Raw genomic sequence first — 12,785 nt, forward strand, 5'->3', positions numbered from 1 at the left:
ACACACATTTTCTTACCAGTTTCTCACCTGTGTCTGATGTGCACTTATCTTGTAAAAATGAAGGTGAGAGTGAAGGTCATCAGGGTTCTTGGGTTTCTGACCCTGCCTTATTTCCTTGTTGGCTCTAACTTTAATCCCACACAGTACTCTTACCATGGTAAATATTGAGACTCTGCCCTGAGTTAGGGCTCCACAATTTCGAGTCCCTTTGGCTTTTACAGGAGCTGAGGGAATCACTTCTTCCCTTTGTGATGCTTTGCATTTTGTTCAGATCAGAGTATATCATATATTTTTTAAAGTAACCCATAATGAGGCTGTGGAGATAGCTCTGTGGTTAAAGTTCTCACCACACATGAATTCTTGAGTGTAATCCGTACTTCTAGTTTTCCATAACTACAAAAAGCTGGAAGGGTCAGACAGTGTGGAGACAGTGTCATCAATGTGGAACACAGGCCAACCAGTGCGACCAGTTGGTGAGACCTGGGGTCAGTGAACCTTTTGTCTCAAAAATATGGTGTAGGCTGCCAGAGAAAAACATTTTATATCAATATGTACAGAAATATACTCATTCACACATACTCGGGAACACACACAGAGAGAGAGAGAGAGAGAGAGAGAGAGAGAGAGAGAGAGAGAGAGAGAGAGAGAGAGAGAGAGAGAGAGAGAAGACTGCAAGAGGAACACAATATAATATCACAGCACAATGGAAAACAGATAATTAAATAAAAAAATTTGACACTTCCAGGATAACTACAGATTATACCTGTAGAGAGAATCCTTGAGGGTAACAGGAGTCCAGCCCTCAGTGTTTCTCTGAACAGGCTCTTCCATAGCTCAGATTTCTGTGTGATCCCTGCGCCCCCTGCTGGTCCTCATCATCCTGCAGGGAGGTTTGTGTCCCAGCTCACAGTAGCATGGTATCACTGTGACTCTGGTACAGTAATACATGGCTGTGTCCTCAGACCTCAGACTGTTCATTTGCAGGTACAGCGTGTTCTTGGCATTCTCCCTGGAGATGGTGAATCGACCATTCACGGCATCGGCATATTTGATGTAGCTACCACCACTACTAATGTATGCGACCCACTCCAGTCCCTTCCCTTGAGCTTGGCGGACCCAGTGCATGTTATAGTCACTGAATGTGAATCCAGAGGCTGCACAGGAGAGTTTCAGGGACTTTCCAGGCTGCACTAGGCCTCCCCCAGACTCCACCAGCTGCACCTCACACTGGATACCTGCAAACAGAGAATTCTGGTCAGAAAACTGTCACAGAAGACAAATTTTCTCTTTTTCTTGTCCACACAACACACAGCATCTTCTATCTAATACCTTTTAATATAAAGGTAAGAAAGAACCAGCTGAGCCTCAAGTCCATGGTGAGAGTTCTGTGTTCAGTGCTAATCACTGAGTGGGAGGACTTGGAATCTAGGGCTGGGCTCCTCTGCCTGAGCTGCAGGGTCAGGGCAGAGCTGGTTTTCATGAGCCCAGAGAAGCCTGATTTGCATATTGTCCAGCTATAGCAAGCACTGGAGTTGGGCCTGGGAGAAGGCAGTGCTCAGAGACTATTTAAGACATCAAAGACATTGATGACAGACATAGAAATGGCCACAGTATTGTAGTTCTGTATGGAACCTTTCCTCACTTCATATAGCTATCTTTTGTGCAGCTGTTCAGAACATGCTGAGTTTCCACAATGTCATGTCTTCTTAGGGAAATTAAAAGCACCACACACAGGTGTGTGTCTATTTAGGAGCTCAGTCTTTCCCACTGTCTGAGCTGGACATGGCTTCTCCCATACCTGGATCTTGGACAGGGTCACACCTGTCTGGAGAGTTTAGCAGAACTTCTTGCTTGTGACAGGAACACTTTGGAATTATCAGAATTTCACATATTTATGCGACAATGCTGTCATCAGGACATAAGAGGATTACAGATGAGACATCCCTTGTCACTGCCTCTCTCCTGCCTTGTGGTTGTATGGAGACATTCCTATCTGCAGCAAACTCACTTGTTCTGCACCCTGAAATTCTCTCTGTGATTCCTTTAAATTCCCAGTTTCCATTATCTTCTTCCATCTTTACACCAGGAAACACATGACTGTCTTATGTTGTGTTAGGAAAGTTTTCATTCCCCAATTAATACAATTAGCATTATTGGGGCTTTTGTTTCCTTCCTACTCATTCTCATTCTCTCCCCACACCCCACTTTTGCTTTCCCAGTCCAGCACTACCCTGGGCAAGTTCCCAGTGCCCCTCACTTAAGATGTCTTCCCTCCCTAGGGCTCCTGTTCTAGTTCCACAAGCTACAAAACAGAAGCCGGCACACATAACACACACAATCTAGGTTCTGTATATGACAGAAACAGCCAGTGTTTGTCCTTCCCAACCTTGTTATATTGTTGGCACATTGATTTCCAGTTCTATTCATGTTCTTCCAAGTCTCAGAGAACACTGAAGAAGAGGAGGCAGAAAGAATGTAAGGCGTGGAGCATGAGGAAGAGTGCTGTGAAATTCTGTCTACTGGACATGACATGGTTCTCACAATCATGAACTCATCATGGCTGTTGTTTTTCATGTAAGCTGTACCAAGAACAAAACCCTATTGTAGATTAATTGCAGATCTTACCTTTTACTGAGGGGCTGTTGTATGTAGATAGTGACTAGAGAGCCTCCATGCAGGAGCCTTCCCATGATAAATGACTTTCCACACATCTTATGACAAGCTAGACAACGTGGTCAGTGTTTGGTCTGATGTGCACACCTTGTGCGAGGTCTATGGTGAGTGTGAAGCTCACACAAGACTCATGGTTCACTCACTATGTCTGACCTTCCTGTTTTACTTGAATCCTATAATGTTTCAATTATGAAACCCAAATGAGACTCTGCCTTGAGTTTAGAGGAGCCCACTTTTTAGAGTCCGTAAATTATTTCAGAATCTGATCCTGGTGCCCACATCAGAGTTAGTTCTTCCCTGTATGATAGTTCCCATCTTGTTTGGGTCAGAGTACATCCTACATTTAAAAATATGCACCACAGTTGAAAATACTGTTTTATACTATACAATTTAAATATGGCTATAAACTATAATTGTAGAGAGATTTTCTGAAAAACTTTCCTGTGAAGTGGAGAGGCAGCCTAGATGTCAGGAGTCCAGCCCTTCATGCCCCCTATGCTCTTGCTTAGGAGGATTCTGAGCTCTCTTCTTTCTCACTGGCCGCTTATGGCCATAAGTACATCCTGCTGTGTCTAGGCTCATACTAATATGTCCTCAGTGTGTACTGCTGATATAGTAATACAGTGTTGTGTCATCAAATTTCAGACTCTCTGTTATGAGCTACAGAGTGTTCTTGCAATTGTCTTTGGGTATGGTCAGTTGTTCTATGACAGAGTTTACATATTTTAGGTGAACACCAGCCTCACATGTATTAGATCCACTTCAGACTCAGTCCATGTAGTAATCACTGAATGTAAATCCAGATGGCAAAGCAGGGAGTTAGAAGGTCACCGCAGGCTGTTACAATCCTCCCCCAGACTCTACCAGCTGTACCTCTCACTGGACACTTGCAAATGCCATGGATTCTGATCAGGAAACTGTCACACATGTCCACCTTCCCTCTTACTCATGTCCACTCACACCCCCAGAATTTCTTCTTTGTCATAAATTGTGCTTTATAAGAACAACAAGGAAAATCTAGCTCATCCCCAATTCCACTGTGAGTGTTCTGTGTCCAGTGTTTATCAATGAATGGGCAGATCTGGGAATCCTAGGGTGCACTCCTCTTCCAGAGCTGCAGGGTCAGGACGTGGCTGGTTCCCATGAGCAGAATGATGTCCTGTTTGCATATTTTCCTGCCTGTGTATGTTCTCTTGTCCTGGGCTCAAAGGAGCCTATGCTCAGTGCAGATCTCACAATCATGTTGGACACTGTATAAATGATGGAATTCAAGAAAACCTAACCTGTAATATGGTTGTTCTCTATAAATATTCAACACTCAAGCATCCCAAGGCTCATTTATATCATTATGGCTCCTTACATAACAGAGCTGTGTGTTTATGATTCAGTAAGGAAGCCTGGTTCTCAGACAGGCAGGTTTGAGGTTATATGTTGTGGCAGATTTGATTGCAATGTCAGTCCAAGACCACCAATAAAGTTAAACCTTGATTCAGAGGTCAATCGAAGTAGCTGCTGCATCTGGCATCCAGTGCATGGCCTTAGATCACACCAGTGCTGCAAAGCTGACACCACTGTGGCCAGGTTCACCCCTCACCCCAGACCCTCCCAGTCCGTCATGGGCCTTTCCTGCTGCGGTCTCTTTGAGGCAGTCTCTGGCCACAGCCCACCCTCCTGGCCATTGGGACAGAATGAGCAGTCCACCGCCAGCAGGCTCTGTCATTCAGGTCCCCCTGTGCCCTTGCACACCTTGTGCCTAAGCCTGGCCTTGCACTGCCTGTGCCCTCTGCCCAGTTGTGCAGGGCAGTGACAGCCAGCAGTGGTCTCCTTGTACTCCCTGGGCAACTGTTCACCACTACTCATGGCAGGTGGCCTGGGAGCCTCCTGTACTATATCCCAGCTCCATGGGCTTTTCCTACCCATTTCCCTAAGTCTGCATTTCAGGAGGTCACTGCACCTCCCTGCACAGAGGAGCATCCTGCCCTCCCTGCCCACAAGCTGAGCATCCCCACAGCAGCTGGTTACCCCTGCACAGTTCTTCCTATGCTGTCATCATGAGCAGCTCCTTTTTTTCAGACTGTGGGCATTGGTAGGTTTCCTATGTTGCACTGTTTGGTAGTTATCAAAACACTTTTTAAAGGATAAAATATGAATTGCCAAACTGACAATAATTATGATCAACATTATGTCAATCCCAGCTAAAATGGTTATCACTTCATTTAATTTTTGCATTTTCAAAGCATCCATTGTGGAACCATACAGAGTCTTGACTCTCTGTTTCACAATATTGCTGCCAATTTTTAACATGAGAAAGACTTGTTTGCTTTTTGTAACCTAGTTCCCCCTTTTAGTATTCTCAGGTGTCTCTCCAGATCCGCTGTTTTCTACAGACATATAAGGAAATGGTCTTTTTGTGGTCCCAATTCAATTAAAAGTTCAAACTAGCTTTGGAATTGAAGTTTGGCTCTCTCCTTCTCTAATCCCTAGCATGCATATTAAAAAGAAAATCCAAAGTCTCTGTCTCCTTTCAAAGATCCAACTGGTATGGAACAGAAAAAATACAAAATTGAAGGACTAATCTATTGTCACTAATTTCCTTCGATTTTATTTTGACTTGTTAAAACATTTCTTAAAGTGTAAATATCTTCTCAATTCATACAATTAATACACACAATACACACATACACACACATAAATATGGATACATACTTTATTTCATTATATTAATGGTCATTTAGAATACTCACTAATTCTAGAATAAGATTCTTCTAACTTCCTGTAAATGATTTATGGCTTGAGCCTGAAGTAGGTTAATATGATAAATCCACAGGAGTCTGTTTAAGGAGCACTAGGGAAATTTATTAAGGTAAATTGAGGAAGTACACTCATGAATACAGAATGGAGTAGACAGCTGAAGTCGTCCTCTGATCTGACTGGGAGCTAATCCACCTTGCAGGCAGCAGGGAGAAGGGACTCCTGACCCTTCTCCCTTCCTTTTAAGAGTTCACACACAACAGCAAGAAGCACAGCCTCTTTCAGGCCCTATAGCCCAAGGTCATGTGTGGAGCAAATACTGCTACATTTCCACTGTTTGTCTAAATAAGAAGGTTCTAGACATAATACAAAGTATATACAATAAGAATGATTATCAAGTATTGTCTAGGAAAAACAAAGGGTAATAACATAAAGGAAAATGAGACTATAACCAAAAATAACAACATCAAACCAGAAACACATGATAATTGTCCAGAAAGGACCAAATTATAGGTAGATGGTAAATTACTGAGATTACTCCAATAGCTGTCCTATCCTGAAGATTCTAACTTTAATATCTAAAATATTCTTTGCTAAGGTATGAGAGGATTATAACTGTAACTATCTAGTCATCAACCCCATCAAAGACCTGAGAAGGAAAATAATATTACTTGTGAATACATGAAGTGCAAGCAAGCAATTTCCAAAATTCTTGCAAGAATAGACAGAGATGGCAGCCTGGACAGTCACCTAAAGTTTCTCAGCATTGGTGAGGCATCCAATTTGGCTACAGGCCTAGAATATCTAACAGACCATTTGCAGAAGCAGGAATTTTGAAAAATCTTCTTACCTTGTCTTGGCAGATTTCAGTAGTCACTTTTCCTTATTTCCTATTTGTCTGGAAAGGACAGTGTTCACACTGTGAGCCGCTGAGGTTAGAGTGATGGCTGCTGATGAGGCCATCACTTTTCAAGTCCATATCCCCTGAGCTATGTGTGATCATGATGACTCAAATCTCTGACAAGTGATAAAAATGAGTTCTTCTTGAGAAGAAAAATGAAACTGTTCTCTTGGATTTGGCAAACAGTGTCCTAACCTTTAATAGGAGTAGTGATGATTCAAACAGAATATTCATTAATCAAAATGAGGAATGTATTTCTGATATATTAACATTTGAATCAAAGCATCATTTATACTACAGAAACTCTCACACTGTGTTAACTCCCAGCACTGCATGTGAATATTTCAAATATTTTATTTTTAATTATGTGTATATGCTTCTGTGTATTATGGTGCTAATGAAGGCCAAAAGAGGGTCTCAGTCCTTTGTATTTACAGGCTGATATGAGGTGACCAATGTGAGTGTCAGGAACAATAATCCTTCTTAACCACTGAGCTGCTTCTCCAGCACCTGGATTATCAATCATAACCTCACCTCTCATGTTTGCTGCAGCTCTGTTCACAAAGTGCTAAATATCACAGGAAGCTGGATAAACATGGAGGACATTTCATAAATGACAGCCAGAAAGCAAGAGAACAAAAGAACCTCTTATCGAGTGGAACCTAAAAAACTGGTCTCAGGTAAAGTTGTATTAAGGGCAGGGTGACCTTGGCTTTAACGTTATTGAGAGAAGCATAATTAGTTCCATGGGAAGGATTATTACAAATAATAAGTTGAACCAATGTTGACCACAGTTCATAACAACAAATTTTGTTTTTCAAAAAGGGAGAGAATATCTTACTAAGTATGCTCTCAAACAATAAAGTTATGGTCATTCAACACTGGACATGCATTTGAAAACATCCTGTAAGACAGGGTGAATTGTGAAGACAATTTTAACTTCAATTAAATAAAATAAGAAGTAGTTCATGTTATTATAAATGCGGGCAGGAAAGGAATGAGTACATTACCAAAACCTTGTTGGTTGGCCTAATTTACACAGTGCTCCACTGAGATTTCTTGAAAAATATCAACACAAACACATGTTTTTTATTTTATACCATTAGATTAGAGAGACATTTAATTACTATTTCTAAACTTTTTAAATTGTAAAAAAAAATTATTACATTATTGTTTGTCACACCAGGTGTTTCGTAACTATAATGTGAATCTATGATTTGCTAAATTTCTGGGGTCCTTTAATTAATTAGAATAATGTAGAAGTCTCAGAAATTTATAGTTTGCCTGATGTGTAAATAATGAATAAGTTTATTAATCACTCAACCAACTGATTAATAAAAATGCTAATAATAAAAATGCTGATTTTAAGTGGAAAAAGACCATAACAGATTTGAAGCTGCAAGGCACTGTTAAATTTCATTTTTACATGTACTGTGTCTGAATTAGGATCGGGCACTTTATCTGCGACCACTATCCTGACCAGCTGAGAACTGGTCGGGTCCATCACTTATTTCCGTAAAATCTTTCACAGGATAACCTAGCCATGTTTTGTAAAATAGTTATTTATTTAGTTGGCACTTCTTACTGAGGTGATATTTGTTCATCTGTCAAAATTAGGGAAAGGATGGAAGATGAATTGCTAAACGGACTTATTAATAAAAATTCTAGAGACAGATATTGGGGGAAAGTTGAGAGATCAGAGAAGCAGAAAGGAGCTAGCCACATTATTACTGCTAGGAAATCCTCAATAAAAGAGAGAACTAATTCCTGTATACCCAAGCATATAAACCTTTCTGTGCTTTGCCCTTTCCTACCTTTTTCCATCTAGCTACATCCCTTCCTGTCTGTTTGTACAGACCTCCAGACCTCTATGGTTAACTAGTGCTGTGAATAAAGGCATGTGCCACTAGTTCCCAGTGTGGTCTTGAACTCACAGATATCCAGATGGATCTCTGCCTCCTGAATGCTAGGATTAAAGGGATGTGCTACCATTGCCTGACTTCTATGTTTAATATAGTGGCTGGCTTTTTCCTCTGATCCTCAGATAAGCTTTATTGGGGTGCACAAATAAAGTATCACCCCAGAAGAATATCATAGGAATCCATGTGACATGTCATTCTTATCACATTCTATCAAAGACACATGTTATATGAAACCTAACTAACTCTTGGGTTTTAGGGTGAGGTAGTGTGTGCCAGGTTTTTGTATACATGTCATACAGGTATCCCTTTCTTTATGACTCTAGAAAAAATGAGAGGGCATGCTCAAGAGGTGAAATTCCCAGAACATCTCCATAGGCTACTGGTACATCTGTCATACTTTCAAGGTGAAATTTTGTCTTCAATTATTTGATCAATCATTTCTTATATCAATATGGACTACAGAAGGTCCTTTTGTACATGGTGTTAGAATCTTGGTAGCACAAAGTGCATGGTCTTGGTCAAAACTGAAATCACTGGAAATTAGAGCCTATTGAGGTTGGTTCTGTGTTATCCAACAACCTTGTTTAATACAAGTTTTTACATGCTAGTCATGTTTCACTGTGAGCTATTTAGGCTGCTACTTGGCTTGACCCAAGGTAACATAACTATGGTCCTTTTATTTTATCATTGTGTGGAGTCATCAATTCATTGTTTTGTGCAATTATCTCAGGATTCTAATGATCTAGTCAACTTGGTCTCAAATCTTAATCTCTGACTATTAGTGTCACTACAAGAGATTCCAGAGAAGCATCAACTTCAGATGAGGACATTCTCTCTTTCTTTTTAAAGCTGCCTCAAGTCGATGTTCCATTAACATGGAGACCACAGTCAACACTGCTTCTCTGAATGACACTTCTCTAGTTCACACAGGAGACACCAGGCTCTTCCAGTCAGCATCAACAGAGAGTGCAAGGGGAGTAACTCTGAGAGCCTTGGTAGGCAACAAAAGCACCAACAGCTCACAAACTGATAATCATAGAACTCACTTTCCTATGGGAAGAGCAGAAGAGAGATGGAACCAGAACTGGAGCTGACACCAGCTGGTATGTGCACACTGATGGCTAAGAATTTTGTAGGTTGAGGACACACAAATGGGACTACAGAGGAATCATTGCTGGTGACTCTGGGTCCAAACTATTTTTTTAAGGTTTACTTATTTATATAAAGACTTTTTAAAATTTTACATGCTGCCCACTGTTCCCCCTCCTTCCCCTTCTCTCTCTCCCACCCCACCTTCCCCCATTCCACCCTCTACTCACGCCTCCTAGTGGGTAAGGCCTCCCTTAGGTATTCAACACAAGCTGGCTTACCAAGTGGAGGCAGGCCCAAGCCCCTGCCTCCTGCATCAAGTCTGAGTAAGGCGTGGCACCATAGAGAATGGGTTCTAAAAGAGAAAGTTCGTATACTCTGGATGTGTGCTGGTAACATTGCCAGGGGATCCACAAACACTTCAAGCCACAAAACTGTCACCCTCCTTCAGACGACCTAGTGTGGTCCCATGCAGACTCCCCAGCTGTCAGTCCAGTGTCCATGGGCTCCCACTAGCTTGGGTCAGCCGTCTCTGTGATTTATCCCATCATGAGTCTGACCCCCTTTGTCCTATAATCCCTCCTCACTCTCTTCAACTGAACACCAGGAGCTTTGTCAAGTGCTTGGCTGTGGGTCTCTACATCTGCTTCCATCAGTCACTGGATGTAAGTTCTATGATGACAATTAGGGTAGTCACTGATCTGAGTACAGGGGAAGGCTAGTTCAAGTACCCTCTCCAACATTGTTTATGAGTTTTAGCTGGGACATCCTTGTGGGTTCCTGGGGATTTCCTTAGCAGCAGATTTCTCCCTAAATCCATAACGTCTCACTCTATCAAGATCTCTCTTTCATTGCTCTCCCTCTCTGTCCCTCCCTGATCTCTGCCATGTCTAACCCTCATGTTCCTACCCCCCATCTCCTCCCCTCCATTCCTCTTCACAGGTTAAGCAAGAGATCTTAAAACTCTCCCCTTCCTGGGGTGATCCATGTGTGTCCCTTTCAGAGTCCTCCTCTTTACCTAGCTTCTCTGGGACTGTGGGTTGTGGCCTGTTTATCCTTTGCTTTGTCTCTAATATTCACTTATGAGTGAGTACATACCATGTTTGTCTTTCTGGGTCTGAGTTACCTCACTCAGGATGATAATTTTTTCTAGTTCCATCCATTTGCCTACAAATTTCATGATGACATTGTTTTGTACATCTGCGTAATACTCCATTGCATAACTGTACTACATTTTCTTTATTCATTCTTCAGTTGAGAGGTGTCTAGTCTGGAGAGATGTCTCAGAGGTTAAGAGCCCTGACTACTCTTTCAAAGGTCCTGAGTTCAGTTCCCAGCAACCACATGGTGACTCACAACCACCTAAAATGAGATCTGGTACCCTCTTCTGGCCTGCAGGCATACATGCAGGCAGAACACTGTATAAAAAAATGCATATTTAAAAAATCAAAACGATTCTGAGATATCATCTTATGCCTGTCAGAATGGCTAAGATCAAAAACACTGATGACAGCTTATGTTGAGGAGGATCTGGAGAAAGGGGAACTCTCCTCCACTGCTGGTGAGAGTGTAATCTTGTCAGCCATTCTTGAAATCAGCAAAGCATTGTCTCAGGAAACTAGAAACCAAACTGTCTCCAGACCCAGAAATATCTCTTGGTCATAACTTCAAAATATGCTCAACCATACCACAAGGACGTTTGCTCAACTATGTTCATAACAGCACTATTCTTAATAGCAAACTAATTTTTACCAAGATGAAAATTTTTGAAAATAGAATTTTTCACAAATGATAACCAAGTATACTCTTTTAAATTCTTTTGGTTTAGAAGAAGGAAATAATGGATATTTATGTTTCAAATCTACTTTTGGAAAATGACAATATTTCTGGGAAGCTGCAGTTTCTCCATCACATGTTCAAAAACAAAGAGGATAAATTACAAATTACTAAAAATTCCCAAGCTTCCTCAGTGGACTTAAAGTCAACAAGTGTCATAATTTCAGACTCCTTTTGAAATATCAATTTAGACACACACACACACACACACACACACACACACACACACACACGTGCCATTCTGGTGCCATTCTGTCTGGTAATCAAAAGCAATTGCATAGCTTTGAGGGTATGTGGAAAAAAATTATTCTAATGTGTGCACACATAGAAGGTTGAATGGGATATGACAGTTGACAGGGGCCACTAGAGGATATCCTTGGCTTGAAGAGGAAACCACAAGTTCTGACATTAAAACGCATGCTCATTCTGCATAGTCCAGAACTTAGTAGCTTCTAAAGTGAACTTTACTGGTGGTCCTCAGGAGTTTTGGTGGTGATTAGTGCCCCCTATTGGAACCAGAGGTCTCCATAGGGAGGTTTTTGTGCAGGCTCACACTGGAGTTCCCTCACTGTGTCTCTGGTACAGTAATAAGTGGCTGTGTCCTCAGTTTGCAGATTGTTCAGTTTTAAGAAAACTTGGCTCTTGGAGGTGTCCCTGCTGATGGTGATCCGGGAATTGAGGGCTGAATTATAGTATGTGTTTCCATTCCATGCTATTACTCCTATCCACTGCAGACCCTTTCCTGGAGGCTGGCGGACCCAGCTTACACCATAGCTGGTTAATGAGAATCCAGAGACAGTGCAGGTGAGAGACAGGGTCTGTGAGGGCTGCACCAGGCCAGGTCCTGACTCCTTCAGCTGCACCTGGGACAGGACACCTGGGGACAAACAACATCACCATCAGTCATACATCCCATAGATGACATGCCTGGGTCCCTCTCCTGAAACCCTGACCCACTTACAGCTTGGAAAGGTCACCAGGCAGAGGAGCAGCACCAGGACAGCCATGCTCTGCTGGAGGCTCTAGTGAGAAGGAGATGGGGCTTCTCAGCTGGGCCTGGGCTTTCAGCCTGAGCCTGAGGGCTGCTTTGCATTGGGGAGGTTCCTGAGAGGATAAAAGGAAGTGCAGGGCAAGGCTTCCACTCTTCCCTCAGGTGACTGAGATTTGTGACTTCTTAGTGGAAATGGAAATGTATACTCAGGGACATTTTTCTGGTTCTGTGTGGGTTTCTAATTTCTAATAAACAAGAAATATTATGAGTCACACAGTGCAGACCTGCCATGGGAAACCTGGGAATGTTTACAGTGAGTCCACATTGATGCAGTGAGGGCAGAACAGGCTACCACATCCTCAATGCTTTGTATATTTCTAAAAATTCCAGAACTGTTTTTAGAATGGAATTAGGATTTCTTATTGATCAGAAATCATGCTTAAGGAACAATTTAAAATTTATTCCTTTGGTGTCAGTGAAGTCCTCCTATTCTTATTACTCATCTGGTGGATAACTTGTGTGGAAGCAGTTCATTAATTTTTGGTGCATGTGATTACATGTGTTTATCTTAGAGGAAACCCCAGAAACTGATCCCATCTTACTGCACTCACACTATTCACCT

General features: G+C 41.9%; 2 gene segments (V, D, J or C); both read right to left on the minus strand.

Annotated features, from left to right (window-relative positions):
* Positions 1-834: 834 nt before the first annotated feature.
* On the minus strand, positions 835-1,430 carry LOC128110363 (immunoglobulin heavy variable 3-48-like). The segment is given in 2 exon segments: positions 835-1,235; positions 1,330-1,430. Coding segments are annotated over 2 exon segments (447 nt in total).
* A 10,248-nt stretch (positions 1,431-11,678) lies between these two features.
* On the minus strand, positions 11,679-12,210 carry LOC128110364 (Ig heavy chain V region PJ14-like). The segment is given in 2 exon segments: positions 11,679-12,049; positions 12,134-12,210. Coding segments are annotated over 2 exon segments (417 nt in total).
* Positions 12,211-12,785: the final 575 nt, after the last annotated feature.

Source organism: Peromyscus californicus, unplaced genomic scaffold (assembly GCF_007827085.1).
Source record: "Peromyscus californicus insignis strain IS unplaced genomic scaffold, ASM782708v3 Scaffold_15__1_contigs__length_86483966, whole genome shotgun sequence".
Lineage (NCBI taxonomy): Eukaryota > Metazoa > Chordata > Mammalia > Rodentia > Cricetidae > Peromyscus > Peromyscus californicus.